At 49.0% G+C, this 25,546-nt stretch overlaps 1 protein-coding gene across 1 annotated transcript in view; it reads left to right on the forward strand.

Moving 5' to 3' along the window:
- Nucleotides 1-24,365, forward strand: part of LOC139368186 (ankyrin repeat and fibronectin type III domain containing 1b) — a 283,187-nt gene extending 258,822 nt beyond the window's left edge. The window contains exons 12-24 of the mRNA XM_071106820.1: nt 561-651; nt 2,899-3,006; nt 4,874-4,973; nt 17,409-17,541; nt 17,805-17,924; nt 18,389-18,604; nt 21,236-21,402; nt 21,536-21,686; nt 21,794-21,962; nt 22,125-22,291; nt 22,548-22,755; nt 23,156-23,832; nt 24,051-24,365. Coding sequence (XP_070962921.1) covers nt 561-651; nt 2,899-3,006; nt 4,874-4,973; nt 17,409-17,541; nt 17,805-17,924; nt 18,389-18,604; nt 21,236-21,402; nt 21,536-21,686; nt 21,794-21,962; nt 22,125-22,291; nt 22,548-22,755; nt 23,156-23,832; nt 24,051-24,365 — 2,622 coding nt within the window. The remainder of the gene's footprint in view (nt 1-560; nt 652-2,898; nt 3,007-4,873; nt 4,974-17,408; nt 17,542-17,804; nt 17,925-18,388; nt 18,605-21,235; nt 21,403-21,535; nt 21,687-21,793; nt 21,963-22,124; nt 22,292-22,547; nt 22,756-23,155; nt 23,833-24,050) is intronic.
- Nucleotides 24,366-25,546: the final 1,181 nt, after the last annotated feature.

The following is a 25,546-nucleotide window of genomic DNA, read 5'->3' on the forward strand; positions in this document are numbered from 1 at the left end:
AGTCACTAGTCATCTGAGCACACACACTATAAACACACACACACACGTAACACGCACACACACACATTTAAATTAGGGCAGAAAGAGTTAGAGCTCTGTAAAATAAACTGCTCAAACACATTTCATTGTTTAAAATCTCAGCTCCCGTCATTGCATAAGGGAGCTCAGCCAGACACACACACACGCACGCAATATATAACCTGATTTATGGTTTTCATTTTAGACGGGCACATAGACAGACAGACGCTCCGGGGACATTATTGTGCAGGAGAAATCCCCCGGTGCATATAGGTTCTCTAGGCTCTGTCGCCATGCCGCCCACACACACACACACAGACAGTATGAGGACATGCAGGGACAAACATTACCGCCCAATGTATATGCTATGAAAGAGAATACATCATTTGTCAACCGCATCACTATTAGAGTCACTTTATCGCAAATAATTCAAAAGACCCTTTAATAGGAATAATATTTCATTTATTTTGTTTCATGTACTTCGTTTTATTATTTCCTAGTGCATTGTGTTAATGCCATCTCTTTGTGTTGTTCTGTGGCAGGGTGAATATTACTATTTCCAGGTGTCTGCCTTCAACATGAAGGGATGGGGTCCTGCCCAGAACTCCACCCCATCCTGCGCCTCCCCTTCCAGTAAGTCCCCCTCTCTATCCCCTCATCTGTGTGTCCGTTCGTGCGTCGGGCTGTTCTCATTGAACCCGCATCAAGCGTGTCGTCTGAGCCGAATTTCCAACGCCAACGTCATTTCAGCGTTGCTTAACTCCCTCTTACCAACTTCCATGGTATTGGGTGGTTAGGTGGTTGGTGGTTAGCAGCTAGACCCCCCCTGGCCAGAAGCAGGGTACCGGACCCCCGTCTAATGCCGGACGTCAGTGTGTGTAACCTTAGCTGTGTGACTAATGAGATCAGCCAATGGGTGGTGTCAACAGTCAAGTCAACAGCTGAGGAGATGAATGGTCAGAACACCTCGGCCTCTCTCCTTCTCTCTATTTCTCTCCTTCCCTCTCAGTCTTTCAAAGTCTGTCTCTTCCTGTCTCTCACTGTCTCTTTCTCACTCTCTCGATCTCTTGATCTCTCGATCTCTCTCTCTCTCTCTCTCTCTCTCTCTCTCTCTCTCTCTCTCTCTCTCTCTCTCTCTCTCTCTCTCTCCCAGTTAGGACACGAGGAGAGGAAGCCAAATTAGATTATTGAGATGTACCCGACCCGCAGTCGTTTCCACATTCCGAGTGGGATTCCCGACATCGTGGTGTGGGATGAGTTTTAGAGCTTGTGCGTAAAAACCTCAAAGTGCGTCAACTGCTGTTGACTTTTCCTTTCAACACCTGACCAAACTGAATGTCCATGGTGGGAGAGAGAGCGAAAGGAAACTGCAGTGTATGACAGCAGAATAGACATTGTGTACTCCTGCGTTTGGAACACGTTCGATGTATATGTGTTATTGTGTATGTCACATACGTATTTGTTTGTCTGCACTTGTTTGTGTGTGTTCATTTTAAGCATGTTTGTGTGTTTCTGTGCTTGAGGAAAAAGGTGTAAACACATACAAACATACCAAAGTGTGTATGAATTTGCCTGTGCAAGTCTGTATAGTGTGTAGAGCATGTCTGTATCTCTCCCTGTATATATGAGAGAGAGAGAGAGAGAGAGAGAGAGAGAGAGAGAGAGAGAAAGAGAGAGAAAGTGAGAGAGAGAGAGTCAGCCTGGGCTTTCCCTCTCTCTCCCCCCAACCACCCCCTTCCCACCTCTCTGCCCTCCCTTCGAGCTAATTTCGATGGTTGCGTGTTTGTGTTTTCCATCTGGGGCTACCACTGGAAATATTTGCATGTCTGTGAGAGCTGGGGCCGTAAAGGCACAACAGTGGGGCCCTTATACGAGGACCTCTCTCTCCGCCCGGGGCCATTAAAGAGGCTAGTTGTCCAGTCAGGACAGGAACCTTTCCGGGAATAGAGCTCACGGTGTTTCACCCAGCCTCCAGGGGCCCACGGGGGATAACCAAGACGCCGCTGTTGCTGCCGTCTTATCACCAGCACATCATCCTCCCTCCCTCCTTCCTTTTCTACTCCTCTGCGGGCCACTGCTGCCACACTCTCTCTATCTAGAGGGAGAGTCTATACTAAACTGTTTACCCCTTGTGTATACAGTGGGACTGAGGGAGGGATGTGTAGTGTGTCTGTCTGTGTAGGGGGGTGTACAGTGTGTTTGCGTACTGTAGGCGGTGTGCGCGTGCGTGTGTGTGCGTGCGTGTGTGTGTGTGTGTGTGTGTAGGGGGGTGTACAGTGTGTTTGTGTACTGTAGGCTGTGTGTGTGTGTGTGTGTGTGTGTGTGTGTGTGTGTGTGTGTGTGTGTGTGTGTGTGTGTGTGTGTGTGTGTGTGTGTGTGTGTGTGTGTGTGTGTGTGTGTGTGTGCGCGTGTGTGTGTGTGCATGTGTGTGTGCGTGTTTGTGTACTGTAGGCGCTGTGTGTGTGTGCGTGTGTGTGTGTGCGTGCAGTATGTGGGCGGGGTGAGGCGTGTGGCGTGTTGCACTCCTGCATCTCTCAGTCGCCGTGTGCCCGCGTATGTATAGGGGGGAGAGGGAGGGACAGGTCTGCACACACTGAGTGCTCTCAGTCGGCTCGCTCCAAGTGGCAGCAGCAGCAGACACTGGAGCTGTCTCTCCCTCTTAGCCAACCACAGCTTTCTCACACTGAGGTGGCACTGACACACACCATGTTTCCCCCCCCCCCCCCCTTATTTCCATGTAATGCAGGTTTATGACATTGATAGTTCACTGGCACAGTTTGCGGTGTATGTGCCTTGCTCAAGGGCACAATGGCTGTCGGTGGCACCCCAGGTGGCACCACATTTGTATTTATTGTTCATTGTTTCTGTATGTATCTGCAGGTTGGAGGGAGATTGACGGCCGCGCACCTCGCCAGCGGGGACAGAAGGAGGCGCTAGACCAGCTACTGGGACAGATTAAAGAGACGCACCGCCACTGTGTGTGCCACGGTATAAAGAGTCTCCCCGTCTTCTCTTCTCGGCTACCTCAACATGTAGTATAAGTCATCTCTACTACTTATACAGGATCAGACCTTTCTGAATCCTCCTTAATGTTAAGGTTAGACCGGGGCTGTAGTAGTCTGATCCTAGGTCTGTGGTTAAGGGAAACTTGAGTCCTGAACACTTTGTGCCACACTGAAATGAACCCCCAAGTAAGCAGTTTTCCCAAACGGAATAATGTTCCTTGGTCTCTCACTTGGAGTGGGAGCATATTCAATGGCAAATATATCTTGGAGATCTCACTCAATGCTTCACTGTGCTTTGGTTTATGCTTCTTGTTCAATTGCTCCTTTTGCTTTTGTTTCCAAAATACCTCTGACAGTAAATTGGCTCGATAATTGAATGTTAAGGCCTGATAACATAGAAGATTTCCTCTGGTGGTTGTGAATCCAGTTTCACAACAAAACAGTCGGTCAGTCCGTCAGTCAGTCAGCTCAGCCCTATATTGAAATGGTAGGATATATAGTATATGCATATACTGTATAGTAAACTATTACTATGTATAAACGTATATACCTACTCTATATACGTAGCATAATGACGTAACATGTCACATATAGTAATCAGGGGAGTAGCAGTGTATACTATGCCTACTATATATATACATATAGCATAATGATATAATGTATGTAGCATGTCATGTATAGTCATCAGTAATAATCTATATAATAGTCAGCATTCAGTCCCCTGGCCAGGCTTTTCCAGTTCACGCACGGTAGCCGAGGTCGTCTGTCCCAGGTCATGTTTGTTGTTCTTGTAGAGACGGAGCCTTGACTCTAGTTTGAGGGCTATAAATTAACACTGACTGGCTGCAGCCTGGTCCCCCTACAGGCCTCCAGGACCCCTGTCTGCCCCCCCCCCCCCCCCCCAAAAAAACTGCCCACCCGCACCCCCCTTTTCCAAACACTATTAATTAAACTGTGAAAGGGGCCTTGACTAACACAGGCACCCCAGCGGACGGCTATACCTGTCTGTCTTACTCAGTGTCAGGGCGGTAAGAGGGCTGTTGGAGAGGGGGGGCTCTAGTAAGGGGGGGGGGGGGGGGGGCGAGGTGAACTGCAGCTCGTTTTCTTGTTATTCCACCATGACTCGTCTCATGAAAATAAAATGTGTTCATTTCTCCTGAATAGGGGATTTATTGACTTAAGTGGCCTGAGCCGGAGTGAGATTGCCTCAGGGCTTCTGTGTAGGGGGGGACCCCGCAGGTTCTAATGAATTGTAAAGCACATTATCTCACTTGCCCCCCCTCCCACCCCCCCAGGCCCACTAAAAATAAACATGTCCCCTCAGAGAGAACTGACCTCCCTGTCAGTGAAAGACGAAGGGTTACCCCCTCCACCTCCTCCTCCTGTAACCCCCTGCCCCACCCTCCGTCCCCCCAGTACGTCTTTTTAGGTCTCTATATCTATATACGGCAGGCTCTGACACCTCCTATCTGTCCAGGTAAACACACGCACACACGCACGCACGCACGCACACACACACACACACACACACACACACACACACACACACACACACACACACACAGTCCCCCTTTGTGACTGCACTTAGAAAGGCTGGTTTCCTCTGGCCCTATAGTCTGCTTCAGCGTGTGTGTGAATGTGTCAACTGACCTAACCTGAATAGAACACATGAAATGACCAACACATTCCACTACACTACTGTGCGTGCACCTAAGCTGTGGGACACAGGATGCAGTATCCATTCCTAACAGTGATGCACCGAAGAAAATTCTTACTGTGAATTCTTACTGGGTCTTTGGCTTGGTACAGTAGTTCTATTAATCACTGTCTTGACCCTGTCATCCTTTCAGAGCAGTGCAAAGCCCCTCCACATGTGAGGAAACATTCCGTATCCAAAAGCCTGCGCCACCTCTTCCAGCCTACCAGCAAATTTGTTAAAAGCTTGAAACGGTATTTAAGCATTTTACACCTTCTTATATCTCCTGCCTTCCATCGTCACTTTCATGAGATGATTTATTTTCACACCTACAGTACCAGTCAAAAGTTTGGATACACCTACTCATTTAAAGGTTTTTCTTTATTTGTACTATTTTCTCGTTGTATAATAATAGTGAAGATATCAAAACTATGAAATAACACATGGAATCATGTAGTAACAAAAACGGTGTTTAACAAATCAAATATGTTTTATTTTTGAGATTTTTCAAAGTAGCCACCTTTGCCTTGATGACAGCTTTGAACACTCTTGGCATTCTCTCAAGCAGCTTCATGAGGTAGTCATCTGGAATGCATTTCAATTAACAGGTGTGCCTTGTTAAAAGTTCATTTGTGGATTTTTTTTCCCTTCTTAATGCATTTGAGCCAATCAATTGTGTTGTGACAAGGTAAGTGTCACGTTCTGACCTTAGTTCTTTTGTTATGTCTTTGTTTTAGTATGGTCAGGGCGTGAGTTGGGTGGGTAGTCTATGTTCTGTTTTCTGTTGAGTGTTTTGTATCTGCACCAGACAGAACTGTTTCGGTTTCGTTCCTTCACTTTGTTGTTTTTGTTCAGTGTTCTATTACTTTATTAAAAATATGGACACTTACCACGCTGCGCATTGGTCCTCACCTTCTTCCACCGCAACGGCCGTTACAGAATCACCCACCAACCAGGACCAAGCAGCGTGGTATCGGGCAGCAGCAGAAATCTCTGGACTCATGGACATGGGAGGAGATTCTGGAAGGAGAAGGACCTTGTGCACAGGCTGGGTTGAATTTTGCCGCCCCAAGGCAGAGCTGGAGGCAGCGAAAGCTGAGCGGCGGTGGTATGAGGAGGCAGCACGGCAGCGCGGCAGGATGAGAGGCAGCCCAAAAATGTCTTGGGAGGGCACACGGGGAGTGTGGCTAAGTCAGGTAGGAGACCTGAGCCAACTCCCCGTGCTTACCGTGGAGAGAGGTGGATCGGGCAGGCACCGTGTTATGCCGTGAGGCGCACGGTGTCCCCAGTGCACAGGCATAGCCCGGTGCGTTACATCGCAGCGCCTCGTATCGGCTAGAGTGGGCATCGAGCCAGGTGCCATGAAGCCGGCTCAGCGCATCTGGTCTCCAGTGTGTCTCCTTGGGCCGGGGTACATGGCACCAGCCCTACGCACAGTGTCCCCGGTTCGCCAGCACAGCCCAGTGCGGTCTGTTCCACCTCGCCCGCACTGGCCTGGCGTCGGGGAGTATCCAGCCAGGTAGGGTTGTGCAGGCTCGGTGCTCGAGACCTCCAGTGCACCTCCACGGTCCGGTCTATCCGGTGCCTCCTCCACGCAACAGGCCTCCGGTGGCAGCCCCACGCACCAGGCTGTCTCTCCGTCTCCTTCCTCCAGGTGCTCCCTCCTGTCCAGCGCTGCCAGAGTCTCCCGTCTGTCCTGAGCTGCCAGAGTCTCTCGTCTGTCCTGAGCTGCCAGAGTCTCCCATCTGTCCTGAGCTGCCAGAGTCTCCCGTCTGTCCTGAGCTGCCAGAGTCTCCCGTCTGTCCTGAGCTGCCAGAGCCGCCCGTCTGTCCTGAGCTGCCAGAGCCGTCCGTCTGTCAGGAGCTGCCAGAGCCGCCCGCCAGTCAGGAGCTGCCAGAGCCGCCCGCCAGTCAGGAGCTGCCAGAGCCGTCCGTCAATCAGGAGCTGCCAGAGCCGCCCTTCTCTCCGGCGAAGCCGGAGTCTCCCGCCTGTCCGGTGCTGCCGGAATCTCCCATCCATTCGGGGCCCTCTGCTAGGGTCCCCAGCCACTGAGGCGGGGAAACCCAAATAAGCAAAGAGAAATGACAGTCCATCATTACTTTATTATTTTTTTAAAAATTATTTCACTTTTATTTAACCAGGTAGGCCAGTTGAGAACAAGTTCTCATTTACAACTGCGACCTGGCCAAGATAAAGCAAAGCAGTGTGACAAAAACAACAACACAGAGTTACACATGGGATCAACAAACGTATAGTCAATAACACAATAGAAAAATCTATATACAGTGTGTGCGAATGTAGAAAGGCAATACATTGGCCATAGTGGCAAAATATTTACAATTTAGCATTAACACTGGAGTGATAGATGTGCAGATGATGATGTGCAAGTAGAGATGCTGGAGTGCAAAAGAGCAAAAAAAACAAAAAAACAATATGGGGATGAAGTAGTTGAGGGGCTATTTACAGATGGGCTGTGCACAGGTGCAGTGGTCGGTAAGCTGCTCTGACAGCTGATGCTCATAGTTAGTGAGGGAGATATAAGTCTCCAGCTTCATTGACTTTTGCAATTCGTTCCAGTCATTGGCAGCAGAGAACTGGAGGGAAAGGCGGCCAAAGAGGTGTTGGCTTTGGGGATGACCAGTGAAATATACCTGCTGGAGCGCGTGCTACGGGTGGGTGTTGCTATGGTGACCAGTGAGCTGAGATATGGCGGGGCTTTACCTAGCAAAGACTTATAGATGACCCGAAGCCTGTGGGTTTGGTGACGTATATGTAGCAAGCCAACGAGAGCATACAGGTCACAGTGGTGGGTCGTATATGTGGCTTTAGTGACAAAACGGATGGCACTGTGATAGACTACATCCAATTTTCTGAGTAGAGTGTTGGAGGCTATTTTTTAAATGACATCGCCAAAGTCAAGGATCGGTAGGATAGTCAGTTTTACGAGGGTATGTTTCCCAGAGTGAGTGAAGGAGGCTTTGTTGCGAAATAGGAAGCCGATTCTAGATTTAATTTTGGATTGGAGGTGTTTAACGTGAGTCTGGAAGGAGAGTTTACAGTCAAACCAGACACCTAGGTATTTGTAGTTGTCCACATATTCTAAGTCAGAACCGTCCAGAGTAGTGATGCTGGTCGGGCGGGCAGCGATCGGTTGAAGAACACGCATTTAGTTTTACTTGCATTTAAGAGCAGTTGGAGGCCACGGAAGGAGTGTTTTATGGCATTGGAGGTTTGTTAACACAGTGTCCAAAGAAGGGCCAGATGTATACAGAATGGTGTCGTATGCGTAGAGGTGGATCAGAGAATCACCAGCAGCAAGAGCGACATCATTAATATATACAGAGAAAAGAGTAGGCCTGAGAATTGAACCCTGTGGCACCCCAATAGAGACTGCCACAGGCCCTCCGATTTGAAACACTGAACTCTATCTGAGAAGTAGTTGGTTAACCAGGCGAGGCAGTCATTTGAGATACCAAGGCTATTGAGTCTGCCGATAAGAATATGGTGATTGACAGTCGAAAACCTTGGTCAAGTCGATGGGGACGGTACTGTCTTTTATCGATGGTGGTTATGATATTGTTTAGGACCTTGAGCGTGGCTGAGGTGCACCCATAACCAGCTCGGAAACTAGATTGCATAGTGGAGAAGGAAGGGTGGGATTCGAAATGGTCGGTGATCTGTTTGTTAACTTGGCTTTCGAAGACTTTAGAAAGGCAGGGCAGGATGGATATAGGTCTGTAACAGTTAGGGTCTAGAGTGTCTCCCCTTTGAAAAGGGGGATGACCGTGGCAGCTTTCCAATCTTTGGTAATCTCAGACGATATGAAAGACAGGTTGAACAGGCTAGTAATAGGGGTTGCAAGAATTGCGGCAGATAATTTTAGAAAGAGAGGGTCCAGATTGTCTAACCCCGCTGATTTGTAGGGGTCCAGATTTTGCAGCTCTTTCAGAACATCAGCTATCTGGATTTTTGTGAAGGAGAAGCGAGGGGGGGGGACCTTGGGCAAGTTTCTGCGGGGGATGCAGAGCTGTTGGTAGGGGTAGCCAGGTGGAAAGCATTATCGTAGATTTATCGGTGGAGACAGTGTTTCCTAGCCTCAGTGCAGGCTGGGCAGCTGGGAGGAGGTGCTCTTATTCTCCATGGACTTTTTGGAGTTAGTGCTACAGGATGCACATTTCTGTTTGAAAAAGCTAGCCTTTGTTTTCCTGTGTATATTGGTTCCTGACTTCCCTGAAAAGTTGCATAACGCGGGGGCTATTCGATGCTAATGCAGAACGCCACAGGATGTTTTTGTGCTGGTCAAGGGTAGTGAAGTCTGGCGTGAACCAGGGGCTATATCTGTTCTTAGTTAAAAATGTTTTGAATGGGGCATGCTTATTTAAGATGGTGAGAAGCACTTTAAGAAGAGCAACCAGGCATCCTCTACTGGGGACGAGGTCAATATCCTTCCAGGATACCCGGACCAGGTCGATTAGAAAGGCCTGCTCGCTGAAGTATTTTAGGGAGTGTTTGACAGTGATGAGGGGTGGTTGTTTGACCGTGGACCCATTACGGACGCAGGCAATGAGGCAGTGGTCGCTGAGATCCTGGTTGAAGACCGCAGAGGTGTATTTGGAGGGCAAGTTGGTCAGGATGATATCTATGAGGGTGCCCATGTTTACAGATTTGGGGTTGTACCTGGTAGGTTCCTTGATAATTTGTGTTAGATTGACTTAGATTTAGATAGCTTCGATTGTAGGATGGCCGGGGTGTTAAGCATATCCCAGTTTAGGTCACCTAACTTTACGAACTCTGAAGATAGAGTTTAAAACAGTGTTTCCCAAACTTTTTATAGTCCCGTACCCCTTCAAATGTTAAACCTCCAGCTGCGTACCCTCTCTAGCACAAGGGTCAGCGCACTCTCAAATGTTGTTTTTTTTCCATCATTGTAAGCCTGTCACACACACACTATACAATGCATTTATTAAACATAAGAATGAGTGTCAGTTTTTGTTACAACCCGGCTCGTGGGAAGTGACAAAGAGCTCTTATAGGACCAGGGCACAAATAATAATATAATAATAATCAATAATTTTGCTTCTTATTTAACCATCTTACATATAAAACCTTATTTGTTCATAGAAAATTGTGGATAACTCACCACAGGTTAATGAGAAGGGTGTACTTGAAAGGATGCACATAATTCTGCAATGTTGGGTTGTATTGGAAAGAGTCTGTCTTAAATCATTTTCCACATACAGTGCCTGTATTTAGTTTTCATGCTAGTGAGGGCCGAGAATCCACTCTCACATAGGTATGTGGTTGCAAAGGGCATCAGTGTCTTAACAGCGCGATTTGCCAAGGCAGGATACTCTGAGCACAGCACAATCCAGAAATCTGGTAGTGGCTTCTGATTAAATTCCATTTTCACAGAACCACTTGTTGAAATTTTGATGAGGCTCTCTTGATATTGGTAAGTGGACTGGAGGCAGGGCATGGAAGGGATAACCTGCTAAATTGCGCACCCAACTCACTCAGGTGCTTCGCTATATCACATTTGAAATTGTCTGTAAAAAAATCACAAAAAAATCATACAATGAAAGACCTGTGTGTTGTCCTTGTTAATGCAGACAGAGAAGAGCTCCAACTTCTTTTTTTTTCTTTTAATACATTTTTACCCCTTTTTCGTGGTATCCAATTGTTAGTAGCTACTATCTTGTCTCATCGCTACATCTCCCATACGGGCTGGTCGAGACGAAGGTTGAAAGTCATGCGTCCTCCGATTCAAAACCCAACCAAGCCGCACTGCTTCTTAACACAGCGCGCATCCAATGTGTCAGAGGAAACACCGTGCACCTGGCAACCTTGGTCCTGCTGCCACAGGATTTGCTGGTGTGCGATGAGACAAGGATATCCCTACCGGCCAAACCCTCCCTAACCCGGACGATGCTAATTATGTCAATTGTGCGTCGCCCCACGGACCTCCTGGTCGGTTATGACAGAGCCTGGGCACGAACCCAGAGTCTCTGGTGGCACAGCTGGCGCTGCAGTACAGGCCCAGCTCCAACTTCTTAATCATAGCCTCAATTTTGTCCCGCACATTGAATATAGTTGCGGAGAGTCCCTGTAATCCTAGATTCAGATCATTCAGGTGAAAAACATTCCCCAGATAGGCCAGTCGTGTGAGAAACTCGTCACCATGCAAGAGGTCAGACAAGTGAAAATGATGGTCAGTAAAGAAAACTTTAAGCTCGTCTCTCATTAATAAAAAAAACTTTTCAATACCTTGCCCCTTGATAACCAGCACACTTCTGTATGTTGTAAAAGCGTTACATGGTCGCTGCCCATATCAAATCAAACTTTATTTGTCACATGCGCCGAATACAACAAGTGTAGACTTTAGCGTGAAATTCTTACTTACAAGCCCTTAACCAACAGTGCAGTTCAAGAAGAAGAAAATATTTACCATGTAGACTAAAATAAAAAGTAATAATAAAAAGTAACACAATAAGAATAACAATAACGAGGCTATATACAGGGGGCACCGGTACCGAGTCAGTGTGCTAGTTAAGGTAATCTGTATATGTACAGTAGATGGGGGCGAAGTGACTATGCATAGATAACAAACAAACAGCGAGTAGCAGCAGTGTACAAAAGGGGGGGGGTCAATGTAAATTGTCCAGTGGCGATTTGATCAATTGTTCAGCAGTCTTATGTCTTGGGGGTAGAAGCTGTTGAGGAGCCTTTTGGTCCTAGACTTGGCGCTCCGGTACCGCTTGCAATGCGGTAGCAGAGAAAACAGTCTATAACTTGGGTGACTGGAGTCTCTGACAATTTTATGGGCTTTTCTCTGATACCGCCTATTAAATAGGTCCTGGATGGCAGGAAGCTTGGCCCCAGTGATGTACTGGGCCGTTCGCACGACCCTCTGTAAATCAAATCAAATCAAATTTTATTTGTCACATACACATGGTTAGCAGATGTTCATGCGAGTGTAGCGAAATGCTTGTGCTTCTAGTTCCGACAATGCAGTAATAACCAACGAGTAATCTAACTAACAATTCCAAAACTACTACCTTATACACACAAGTGTAAAGGGATAAAGAATATGTACATAAAGATATGTGAATGAGTGATGGTACAGAACGGCATAGGCAAGATGCAGTAGATGGTATCGAGTACAGTATATACATATGAGATGAGTATGTAAACAAAGTGGCATAGTTTAAAGTGGCTAGTGATACATGTATTACATAAAGATGCAGTAGATGATATAGAGTACAGTATATACGTAGACATATGAGATGAATAATGTAGGGTATGTAAACATTATATTAAGTAGCATTGTTTAAAGTGGCTAATTGTAACGGTTTTCTATATGAGAAGGAGAGTCGGACCAAAATGCGGCGTGTAGATTGCGATCCATGTTTATTGTGACTATAGCAACACGAATCTAAATACAAACAGTGCAAAATAATAAACGTAATGAAAACCGAAACAGCCTAAACTGGTGCAAACTAACACTAAGGACAGGAACAATCACCCACAAACAAACAGTGAAACCCAGGCTACCTAAGTATGATTCTCAATCAGAGACAACTAATGACACCTGCCTCTGATTGAGAACCATACTAGGCCGAAAACATAGAACTGCCCCAAAACATAGAAAAACAAACATAGACTGCCCACCCAACTCACGCCCTGACCATACTAAATAAATGCAAAACAAAGGAAATAGAGGTCAGAACGTGACAGTACCCCCCCCCAAAGGTGCGGACTCCGGCCGCAAAACCTTGACCTATAGGGGAGGGTCTGGGTGGGCGTCTGTCCGCGGTGGCGGCTCTGGCGCGGGACGCGGACCCCACTTCGCCATTGTCTTAGTCCGCCTTATTGTCCGCCTCCGTGGCTTACTCACCATGCCCACCCCTCTCAATGACCCCACTGGACAGAGGGGCTGCTTGGGACAGAGGTGAAGCAGCTGCTCGGGACAGAGGGGCGGCAGCTGCTCGGGACAGAGGGGCGGCAGCAGCTCGGGACAGAGGGGCGGCAGCTGCTCGGGACCGAGGGGCGGCAGCAGCTCGGGACAGAGGGGCGGCAGCAGCTCGGGACAGAGGGGCAGCTGCTCGGGACAGAGGGGCAGCTGCTCCGGGCGGAGGGGCTCTAGCGGCCCCTGGCTGACTGGCGGCACTGGCGGCCCCTGGCTGACTGGCGGCCCCTGGCTGACTGGCGGCACTGGCGGCCCCTGGTTGACTGGCGGCACTGGCGGCCCCTGGCTGACTGGCGGCACTGGCGGCCCCTGGCTGACGGGCGGCACTGGCGGCCCCTGGTTGACTGGCGGCACTGGCGGCCCCTGGCTGACTGGCGGCACTGGCGGCCCCTGGCTGACGGGCGGCACTGGCGGCCCCTGGCTGACGGGCGGCACTGGCGGCTCCTGGCTGACGGGCGGCACTGGCGGCGCTGGGCAGACGGGCGGCGCTGGCGGCGTTGGGCAGACGGGCGGCGCTGGCGCTGGGCAGACGGGAAGCTCAGATGGCGCTGGGCAGACGGGAAGCTCCGGCAACGCTGGGCTGAGTAGCTCTCCTAGCGCCGAACAGGCGGGAGACTCCGGCAGCGGCGCCGGACAGGCGGGAGGCTCCGGCAGAGGCGCCGGACAGGCGGGAGGCTCCGGCAGAGGCGCCGGACAGGCGGGAGGCTCCGGCAGAGGCGCCGGACAGGCGGGAGGCTCCGGCAGCGGCGCCGGACAGGCGGGAGGCTCCGGCAGAGGCGCCGGACAGACGGGAGACTCCGGCAGCGCTGGAGAGGAGGAAGGCTCTGGTAGCGCCGGAGAGGCGGGAGGCTCCGGCAGAGGCGCCGGACAGGCGGGAGGCTCCGGACAGGCGGGAGGCTCCGGCAGAGGCGCCGGACAGGCGGGAGGCTCCGGCAGTGCTGGACAGGCGAGGCGCACTGTAGGCCTGATGCGTGGTGCTGGCACTGGTGGTACTGGGCCGAGGACACGCACAGGAAGCCTTGTGCGGGGAGCTGCTACCGGAGGGCTGGGGTGTGGAGGTGGTACTGGAAAGACCGGACCGTGCAGGCGCACTGGAGCTCTTGAGCACCGAGCCTGCCCAACCTTACCTGGTTGAATGCTCACGGTCGCCCTGCCAGTGCGGCGTGGTGGAATAGCCCGCACTGGGCTATGCAGGCGAACCGGAGACACCGAGCGCAAGGCTGTTGCCATGTAAGCCGGCCCAAGGAGACGCACTGGGGACCAGCTGCGTAGAGCCGGCTTCATGGCATCAGGCTCGACGCTCAATCTAGCCCGGCCGACACGCGGAGCTGGAATATACCGCACCGGGCTATGCACCCGCACTGGAGACACCGTGCGCACCACTGCATAACACGGTGCCTGTCCGGTCTCTCTAGCCCCCCGGTAAGCACAGGGAGTCTGCCCAGGTCTCCTACCTGGCGTAGCCATACTCCCTGTTAGCCCCCCCCCAAGAAATTTTTGGGGCTGCCTCTCGGGCTTCCTTCTGCGCCGCCGTGCCTGCTTCGCCAACTCCATTCTCTGATAACCTTCCGCGCACTGCTCCATCGAATCCCAGGCGGGCTCCGGCACTCTCCCTGGGTCGGCCGCCCACCTGTCGATCTCCTCCCAAGTAGTATACTCCATGCCATTGCTGTCCATAACGTCCTCCTTTCGCTGCTGCCTGTTAACACGCTGCTCGGTCCGAGTGTGGTGGGTGATTCTGTAACGGTTTTCTATATGAGAAGGAGAGTCGGACCAAAATGCGGCGTGTAGATTGCGATCCATGTTTATTGTGACTATAGCAACACGAATCTAAATACAAACAGTGCAAAATAATAAACGTAATGAAAACCGAAACAGCCTAAACTGGTGCAAACTAACACTAAGGACAGGAACAATCACCCACAAACAAACAGTGAAACCCAGGCTACCTAAGTATGATTCTCAATCAGAGACAACTAATGACACCTGCCTCTGATTGAGAACCATACTAGGCCGAAAACATAGAACTGCCCCAAAACATAGAAAAACAAACATAGACTGCCCACCCAACTCACGCCCTGACCATACTAAATAAATGCAAAACAAAGGAAATAGAGGTCAGAACGTGACACTAATTCTATATTTTACATCAATTCCCATTATTAAAGTGGCTGGAGTTGAGTCAGTGTGTTGGCAGCAGCCACTCAATGTTAGTGGTGGCTGTCTAACAGTCTGATGGCCTTGAGATAGAAGCTGTTTTTCAGTCTCTCGTTCCCAGCTTTGATGCACCTGTACTGACCTCGCCTTCTGGATGATACCGGGGTGAACAGACAGTGGCTCGGGTGGTTGTTGTCCTTGATGATCTTTATGGCCTTCCTGTGACATCGGGTGGTGTAGGTGTCCTGGAGGGCAGGTAGTTTGCCCCCGGTGATGCGTTGTGCGGACCTCACTACCCTCTGGAGAGCCTTACGTTTGTGGGCGGAGCAGTTGCCGTACCAGGCGGTGATACAGCCCGACAGGATGCTCTCGATTGTGCATCTGTAGAAGTTTGTGAGTGCTTTTGGTGACAAGCCAAATTTCTTCAGCCTCCTGAGGTTGAAGAGGCGCTGCTGCGCCTTCTTCACGATGCTGTCTGTGTGGGTGGACCAATTCAGTTTGTCTGTGATGTGTACGCCGAGGAACTTAAAACTTACTACCCTCTCCACTGCTGTTCCATCGATGTGGATAGGGGGGTGTTCCCTCTGCTGTTTCCTGAAGTCCACAATCATCTCCTTAGTTTTGTTGACGTTGAGTGTGAAGTTATTTTCCTGACACCACACTCCGAGGGCCCTCACCTCCTCCCTGTTGGCCGTCTCGTCGTTGTTGGTAATCAAGCCTACCACTGTTGTGTCGTCCGCAAACTTGATGATTGAGTTGGAGGCGTGCGTGGCCACGCAGTCGTGGGTGAACAGGGAGTACAGGAGAGGGCTCAGAACGCACCCTTGTGGGGCCCCAGTGTTGAGGATCAGCGGGGTGGAGATGTTGTTACCTACCCCCACCACCTGGGGGGCAGCCCGTCAGGAAGTCCAGTACCCAGTTGCACAGGGCGGGGTCGAGACCCAGGGTCTCGAGCTTGATGACCACTTTGGAGGGTACTATGGTGTTAAATGCTGAGCTGTAGTCGATGAACAGCATTCTCACAAAGGTATTCCTCTTGTAGCGCCTTACGGTCAGATGCCGAGCAGTGATGCAACTGGTCAGGATGCTCTCGATGGTGCAGCTGTAGAACCTTTTGAGGCTCTGGGGACCCATGCCAAATCTTTTCAGTCTCCTGAGGGGGAAAAGGTTTTGTCGTGCCCTCTTCACGACTGTTTTGGTGTGTTTGGTATGTATGGACCATGATAGTTTGTTGGGGATGTGGAAACTCTCGAACCGCTCCACTACAGTCCTGTCGATGTTAATGGGGGCCTGTTCATAACATTGCATAGAGCAGAAAATACACGAGAGTTCAGGGGCCTTCCTTTAAGTTAACCATTTTCACTGTAGTGTCCAAAAAGTCTTTCAAGCTGTCAGGCATTCCCTTGGCAGCAAGAGCCTCTCGGTGGATGCTGCATTGTACCCAAGTGGCGTCGGGAGCAACTGCTTGCAACGGGCATATCCCAGGAGCTATGCCAGGCCCGCCACGTCTGTTGACTAATCCAGCTGTAACGCATAGAATTCACTGGCTTGTATGTGCAGCAGTAATTGTTTCAACACATCTCCTGCCATGTCACTGATGAAGGCATTGTCTGTATCTTTTTTTTGGCCTTTTCCCCCAGCATTGTCCCAAAACTCACCCAAATGTATAGCCCCGTTGGAAAATATAAATGGACTGTTTGAAAATGTGAATCACATTTTTATTTGCCGTACCCCTGACAGCATTTTGCGTACCCCTGGGAGGAATACCAGCTTTACGACATTAAGGTCAGTCAATGCAGAACAATTCAAGAACTTTGAAAGTTTCTTCAAGTGCAATCGCAAAAACCATCAAGCGCTATGATGAAACTGGCTCTCATGAGGACCGCCACAGGAAAGGCAGACCCAGAGTTACAGAGGATGCGTTCATTACAGTTACCAGCCTCAGAAATTGCAGCCCAAATAAATGCTGAACGGAGTTCAAGTAACAGGCACATCTCAACATCAGCTGTTCAGAGGAGACTGCGTGAATAAGGCCTTCATGGTTGAATTGTACAATCACACCACCTCAACACAATTGAGATGGTTTGGGATGAGTTGGACCACAGAGTGAAGGAAAAGCAGTCAACAAGTGCTCAGCATATGTGGGAACTCCTTCAAGACTGTTGGAAAAGCATTCCAGGTGAAGCTGGTTAATTTAATGACAAGTGTGTGCAAAGCTGTCATCAAGGCAAAGAGTAGCTACTTTTTTGGTTACTAGCAGGATTCCATATGTGTTATTTCATTATGTTGATGTCTTCAGTATTATTCTACAATGTATGAGATAGTAAAAATAAAGAAAAACCCTTGAATGAGTAGGTATGTCCAAACTTTTGACTGGTATAAATGCTACGAATGCCACAAAATATAATCTCGAATGCCACAAAATATAATCTCAAATGCCATTCTACCTATAGGCTATTGTGAGAATTAATAGTTCAAGGAGACCTTCATTGTGCTGTTGAGAATTAGTGACTTTGGAGAATTTATCAAAACTAACTGACTCTGATTTGTCTTTATTGTCCTCCAGAGGTCTCTACTTGACGTCTATATTCTACCGAGATGACAACGTACTTGTGACGCCTGAGGACCAGATCCCCATCGTAGAGATAGATGACTCCTACTCCAGCTCACTGATGCAGGACTTCCTATGGTTCACTAAGGTAACGTACGGACTAGTTCCATACCTAACCATTCGCATTTGACAGTTTCCACTGGTATTTACCTGGTAGAAACTTAGGTGGTAACAGTTGGTACATTCTGGGACTTACAGTACCTCAAAGAATTCTACAAAATTGCTAGCATGCTAACAACGTGGTACTCAGAGTTGCTTGCTTCAATGAGTCCTAAAGAAATAAACAATAATTTATTATTACTGTGTAATTACCATTTGATCCTAAATGCTTGTGCGTTTCTCCATCCCCAGGTGTCCTACCTATGGGAGGAGATTCCGTGGCTGCAGCAGTGTCTCAGCCCCTCCCAGTCTTCCTGCTCCTGCACCCTCCAGACACGCCTCAAGATGCTGCAGGCCGTATCCCAACTACAGGTACGTCCTTACCCATCAATACTGTTATAAACATGACATAACACCTTAATACATAACACTTGAATGGGCGGGAGATATCCTAGCGGTTAAGAGCGTTAAGACAGTAACCGAAAGGTCACCGGTTCGAATCGCCGAGCCGACAAGGTAAAAAGATCTGCAGATGTTCCATTGAGCAAGGCACTTAACCCTAATTGCTCCTGTAAGTCGCTCTGGATAAAAGCGTCTGCTAAATGACTAAAACTGTAAATGTTAGTAACACCCTTATAACCACTCGTGGTCATTTATCACTAGTTACCACTGATAACATGGTCAAAACCATATAATCTTGATTAAAAAAACTCCTCTCCAAAACCATGACATATTGATCAAATATTGGTCAGAACCATCAAATGTTAGTTGAAACCATCAGATTTTGGTCAAAACCATGTGTCTTTGAAAAGGTCTTTTTGGGGCTGTTTTTGCAGGGAATGCTGGGAACTCAGGACCTGGGTCAGGTTTACTTTGAGCCAATCAAAGACAAGCATGGCAACGCTCTGCTGGTGTTGCTGAAGGACATGAACGTGTGTCCCAGTCTGGACGGGGTGAAGTGGACACATCTGTGTAAGCTTCAGCTTCAACGCAAGTCCATCTCGTCCCCCGAGGAGCCCACGGCCCTGGACACGCTGCTCATCACCCTCCACGTATGTCCCAACCCACTACAACCTCTGGCGTTTAGAGCTTAGCAATGTGACGTTAGTGACACCGAGACCCTTGTCCTTAAACATTACAGAATCCCCAGAGAATAAGGTGAAGTCATTTGAAATAGCTAATTGGATTGAGTTTGAATCTGAGGACAATTACGTAAGCTTTAGGTATTCATTTGAACAGCCTACAAATTAGCATGTTCAAAAGAGGCTAAGGCTGCATTCATACCAAACCAAAACCACAATGTAGATTTAACAGTTCCTTATATTTACCCTTCACCACATTGTATGTGTTTATTTTAATTGTACACAAGGCAATCCGCTGCCTGTCATGCCAATGTGCATGTCTAAGTAGTCTATTAAGCTAGTCCAGTTGACTCACAGTCACGGCAGACATTTAGTCACAGCAGACATCAGGTCCAATGGATCCACGCCAGCAAAACAGCTCCTGTAATCTCCTGTATGCTCAAATTCCCTGAAACACCATTCATTTAAATAAGAGTCTTTCAGACATACAGCGCAATTTTAAAGTATTCAGACCCCTTGACTTTCTCCACATTTTGTTACGTTACAGCCTTATTCTAAATGGATTAAATTAAACATTTTCCTCATCATTTTACACACAATACTCCCTAATGACAAAGTGAAACAGGTTTTTAGACACTTTTGTAAATGTATTACAAATAAAAAACAGAAATGCCTTATTTATATAAGTATTCAGACCCTTTACTATGAGTCTCGAAATTGACGTTTCTACAACTTGATTGGAGTCCACCTGTGGTAAATTCAATTTGATTGGACATGATTTGAAAAGGCACACACCTGTCTAAATAGGGTCCAACAGTCGACTGTGAGTGTCAGAGCAAAAACCAGGCAATGAGGTCAAAGGAATTGTCCATAGAGCGCCGAGACAGGATTGTGTCGAGGCACTTATCTGGGGAAGGGTACCAAAGAATGTCTGCAGCATTGAAGGTCCCCAAGAACACAGTGGCCTCCATCATTATCATATGGAAGAAATTTTGAACCACCAAGATACTTCCTGGAGCTGCCCGCCCGGCCAAATTGATTATTAGGGGGAGAAGGGCCTTGGTCAGGGTTGTGACCAAGAACCCATTGGTCACTCTGATAGAGCTCCAGAGTTCCTCTGTAAGAGATGGGAGAACCTTCCAGAAGAACAACCATCTCTGCAGAAATCCACCAATCAGGCCTTTATGGTAGAGTGGCCAGACAAAAGCCACTCCTCAGTTTGCCAAAAGGCAGCTAAAGGACTCTCAGACCATGTAAAACAAGATTCTCTGGTCTGATAAAACCAAGATTGAACTCTTTGGCCTGAATGCCAAGCATCACATATGGAGGAAACCTGGCACCATCCCTACGGGTCAGCATCACGCTGTGGGGATGTTTTTCAGTGGCAGGGACTGGGAGACTAGTCAGTATCAAGGAAAAAATGAACAGACCACGGAGAGAGTACAGAGAGATCCTTGATGAAAACCTGCTCCAGAGCGCTCAGGACCTCAGTCTGTGATGAAAGTTTACCTTCCAATAGGACAATGAGACTAAGCAGACAGCCAGGACAACAGAGGAGTGGCTTTGGGACAAATCTAGTACACCCAGAGCCCAGACTTGAACCCTATCAAACATATCTGGAGAGACCTGAAAATAGCTAAATAGCTCTGCAGCGAGGCTCCCCATCCAACCTGACAGAGCTTGAGAGGATCTTCAAAGAAGAATGGGAGAAACTTCCCAAATAAAGGTGTGCCAAGCTTGTAGTGTCATACCCAAGAAGACTCAAAGCTGTAATTGCTGCCAAAGGTGATTCAACAAAGTACTGAGTAAAGGGTCTGAATACTTATGTAAATGTTGTATTTAAGTTTTTCCTATTTAATATATTTGCAAACATAAAAAAAAGTGGTTTGTCATTATGGGGTATAGTGTGTAGATTGATGAGGGAAAAATACAATTTAATCAATTTTAGTATAAGGCTGTAACGTAACAAGATGTGGAAAAAAGGCAAGGGGTCTGAATACCTTCCGAATGCACTGTACTTTACAAACGTACATTTTCATTAAGTAGTTCTCAGACTCTGTTGTAGACTTACCAATTTCAAATCAATAGGTTTACCAAACAATTATCAATTAAGAGCAGTTGGCTTTAGTAATAGTAAAATGTATTTGAACAAATGTGAAGACAATCATGTACAAGTGATGTGATCATTGCATTGTGAAAAGCAATGACTTTATATGAACACGTATTGCAATCTGTGCTTAGAGTTTTGAAGCAACTGCCATTTTAAGGATCTGTTTTGAATTTTGTACTAAGCATTGTGAAAATGTACCACACACTTGTGAAAATGCACCAAAGCGATAGAAAGAAACTGTAAATATGGCTTATGATGCCAAATATGAACAAATTATATGATTGAAAACATACGAAATGCATTGTACGGTTATTATTTCACATTAACCAACAAAAAAAATACAAAAGACCACAGACTGGTGCAAGTTGATCCTCAAAGCAACAACATCATCAAAATAAATGACATAAAAATAAACTATTTCAAAGGCCATCCCAGACGTCAACAACGGCTGTCTCATGCCTTTCCCGTCTGGTTCCCATCGTCTATTTCAGGAGAAGCTGGCGTACCACAGACGGAGCAGGAAGCTCCTCTCCCCAGGCCTGTACCTGGGCTACCTGAAGCTGTGTAGCTCTGTGGACCAGATCAGAGCCCTGGTGCCTCAGAAGCTACCCAACGTTCTCTGTCATGCTAAGATACGAGACAACTGTAATGTGTCTAGGTGAAGTACCTGGATACCAGCCACCGGGGTTTATCAGGGAATTCATTGATTTCATGTTATGGTGTTGTTATTGAAATACTAGCCATTGTCTGTAATATATTTGTAACTGTGTGTGTTTGCGTGTGTGTATCAGGGAGGAGTGGCAGTGGCTGCAGGCCCTCAGTTCTCTGGAGGAGTCTCTGGAGATGGACCAGGATGTGCAGAGCGCTCCACACCGCCTCCTACAGGACCTACGCAGCGCTGCCAAGGACCTCATGGCCCACATGAACATCCCTGTCAGCCAGGTCAGCACTCATCCATCCATCCATCCACCCATCCTTCCATCCATTACTATCCATTACATGGCATCAATGTCATAGTTGTGACTCAGTATGCTGTCCCGCTGTCCCAGGTGCAGGACTTCCGTATCTACGCCCAGGAGGTGTTGGAATTTGGGGACACGGTGTCCTTCCTGCTACTGCTGCCCCCCTCAGACGACGTGTGTACGGCCCCCGGCCAGAACAACCCCTATTCCCCCCGATCAGGCTTCCTCACCCTGCCTCTGCAGATCTTTGAGCTGGGTCAGTACTGCTCTGTCCAGTAGGATTTCCTTATGTCTTCCAATTACTGTTATTTATGCAACTATAGTCATTCAGTTGGCATCCGATTGATTGGCCTATTGTAACTTTTTATTTTTTATTTTTTTATTTTTTTTAAATGCCCTTTTCTATCCCCCTCTACAGTTCACTTTGATGCCTACTGCCCCAGCTTCATAGGGCAGTACTGCCGTGTGTCTGCCCTGCTGGAGCTGGAGTCGCTCATGTCCCAGCAGACCCTGAGGGAGGCCTTCTCTGAGACGGAGCTCCACGCCGCCAAGCAGAAACACCAGCAGGTCCAGGAGCACATGCAGGTAGGTTGAAGTCCTAGCTGAGCTTCCCGTAAACTAGATATCCTGATCTGGATGTAGTCCCCAATTGCTCCATAATAATGGAAACTACAGTCATATCAGAGCTAAGCAAGCATCACGCAAGGAGCTAAAAGACCACCTGGAGCTCATTTGTAGCACATGGCGTTTCAAAGAGCACAAAAAAAGTAAACAATATTGCATTTGAAAGAGCACTAAAAGTTAACAATGTATTTTTCCTGCATGTTTCCCCCTATTACAGCAAATGGAGGAGGTGTGGCGGGAGGCGCGGTGGATCATGGACGCCCTGCAGTATGCCCGCTACAAGCAGGCCACCGGGGCCATTTCCCTGGGCTGGATCATCCACTTCTCCAGGGACGCAGTGCCCGACACGCCACGCTCCACCTCCTCCCAGCCAGACTACCTTCCCTCACCCATGCCCTCCCCCGAACCCAGCCGCAAGCACTCTGGTAAGACCCCGAGAACCTTATAGGGGCAGAGATAGGGCAAGGGGTTTTTCCTTCCTGGTCACACAGCCTTGTGGTGTACGGTCCATTTTACTATAAAATAAATTATTGTTTGTGTATGTGTGGCTTATACAAAGGTGAATGGTTGTGTGTGTTTTACCCACAGGGGAATGATTGTGTGTGTTTTACCCACAGGGGAATGATTGTGTGTGTTTTACCCACAGGGGAATGGTTGTGTGTGTTTTACCCACAGGGGAATGATTGTGTGTGTTTTACCCACAGGGGAATGATTGTGTGTGTTTTACCCACAGGGGAATGATTGTGTGTGTTTTACCCACAGGGGAATGATTGTGTGTGGTTTACCTAAAGATTAATAATTGTGTTTTTTGTTTCTACCCCACAGTAGACTTCCACGGTCTCTCAGATGAAGAGGGTTCCTCTGAGGTCTTCCTCACCACCGACAGCGACTACGACTCTAGCCGTGCCCAGAGCCCCCGCGAGTTGGACCTTCTGCCGCCCTCGCCCCTCTCCTCCTCCGGCGGCGGTGTGGGAGGAGGGGTTGGAGGGGGTTCAGGGACAGGAGCACTGAGAGACTCCACCCCAGACGTGCTCCAGGCCTCGGAGCCCCAGACAGGCCCTACCGGCGAACAACGGCTGAGCGGAGGGGGGCCCGGTGGGGAGAGGCGGAGGGGCAGGGGGGGTCCCATGGAGCTCTTCGACAGCGACTTCATCCTACCCAGCAGGCAGATCGAACTACTGAGGATCACGGAGAAGAGGCAGGCCTTTTGTGTGAGAACCAGTAGTCTTGAATTCCCCTCTGGTGGTCATACTGCACACTCACCCTCACCATCCTCCTCCCCCCACCGCCGCTGGCACCGACCCTCCTCTGTGGACCGCTGCTGCCCTGCTGAGCAATGCCTGCCGCACCCCCAGCCCCCTGTCCGCACCCTGTCAGAGGACAGCGGCACCCAGAGGCTCTCAGGTTCCCCCTCGCCCGGTGCCCACAGGAAAGGCTGGCACGCCACGCTCCGGGTGTACCCGCAGTACCGAACCGGGCTACCCAAGGAAACCAGTGTCAAGGTATGTGGAACTTGGCTTGAGGATGTCCGGGTTTAATGAATTGTTGTTCATGTTTGGGTAACTCTTTCATTTGGGTGTCCAATTATAAAACTGTCATAACTCAGGTGTAACATTGAAACCCCTTTTGACCAATCACATTCTGCTTAATCTGCCTCTGTTCCTCTTTCTCTTCCACTCTCTGTCCCTCCCCTCCCCTCATCTCTCCCCCTCCCTCCCAGCTGCGGGTGACCCCAGGCACGTCGGCCAGGGAGATGGTCCAGCTGGTGGTGCAGGAGATGAACGCGGTGTCGCGCCGGCTCCTCAGCGGTAGCAGTAGTAATGGAGGGGGAGCGGAGGGGGAGAAGTGTCTGTACAGCCCTGAGCAGCTGGAGCACTTTGGACTGGTGCTGGTGGTGGACGGCAGGGAGAAGTGGCTCCAGGATGACTTCTGTCCCCTGGAGCTGCAGAACCCCTGGCTCCGGGGCAAGCTGTGTGTCCGCATCAAGGCGTACTCGCCCCTGGCACTGCAGTATAGCAGGGCGACTACTGTTTGAAACAAAGGGGGTGGGGAAGGATTCAGGGGTAGGGGGAACTTTAGGTCTGGACTACTAGATGGAGGTTCCTCCTTTGGAAATGTTGGAACATGAACTTTTAACATTTTACATGGGCCAAATCCGAGGCAGCCTCCCTGGGATGAACTTCCACTGGAATTTTCTCAAATGTTCTCCCTCTCTTTCTCTCTCGTTCAAACTTTTTTCCTTTTCGGTTGTTTTTATCGTCCAGCCACTGTAGCTACAGAGCACAGTCGGTGGCTTTCTGTTTGTTTGTTTGTTGTTAACTGAAATGCTGCTGTGAGACTCTGTTTCCATAAAGTCTCTTCCCACCCCATGTAAACTACACTTTCTTCCTCAATACTCACCTGGACATCAAATGTACAAAAGGAAAAGGAAAGCTGTTGTTATTATATTATTTGCATCACCAAACGTCAAAGCCCAAAAAAGGGATGTGACGTGAGGAAGATTAATGAATGAATGCTACCGCGCTTTGGCATGGGTCGTGATTGACTGCAACACATTTTGGCGCCTGCGTTGCCAGAACGCCACGGTATCGTCATCTGCAGCCACATGCGGGTGGACAAGCCTTTTCCTATGAACTTTTCCTATGAGCCCTCTCTCTCTCTCTCTCTCTCTCTCTCTCTCTCTCTCTCTCTCTCTCTCTCTCTCTCTCTCTCTCTCTCTCTCTCTCTCTCTCTCTCATTCCAAGAGGCTGTTGGCTGCAACCCTGCAGCCGGCCTTCCCGACGTTCCCAGGATGTGGGCCCTGGACTCTTCCCAGAGGGCCCAGAGCGAGGGAAGGGGGCTGGCGTCTCCCAGCTCGGGACAGAATCTGGAATCTGCCCTGCCGTTTGACCTCTAAGTTTGTCACTCTGTCAGACTCGCCTCCCCTGACCACTGTTGTAACTTTGGGAAGGAGAGAGCCAGGAGTACAGAGGATTACACACAAGGGAGGGAGGGAGGGAGGGAGGGAGGGAGGGAGGGAGGGAGGGAGGGAGGGAGGGAGGGAGGGAGGGAGGGAGGGAGGGAGGGAGGGAGGGAGGGGGGGGGGGGGGGGGAGGGAGGGAGGGAGGCTGCAATGTCTTTGGGATTCTGGCACTTACTTTCTGGTGTTTCTTTTTCGTCGAGTGCAGGAGAAAATACTTTGTACATGGTGACTCCCGCCAATCTGTGGTGAAGTCA

This window comes from Oncorhynchus clarkii, chromosome 16 (assembly GCF_045791955.1).
Source record: "Oncorhynchus clarkii lewisi isolate Uvic-CL-2024 chromosome 16, UVic_Ocla_1.0, whole genome shotgun sequence".
Taxonomy (NCBI): domain Eukaryota; kingdom Metazoa; phylum Chordata; class Actinopteri; order Salmoniformes; family Salmonidae; genus Oncorhynchus; species Oncorhynchus clarkii.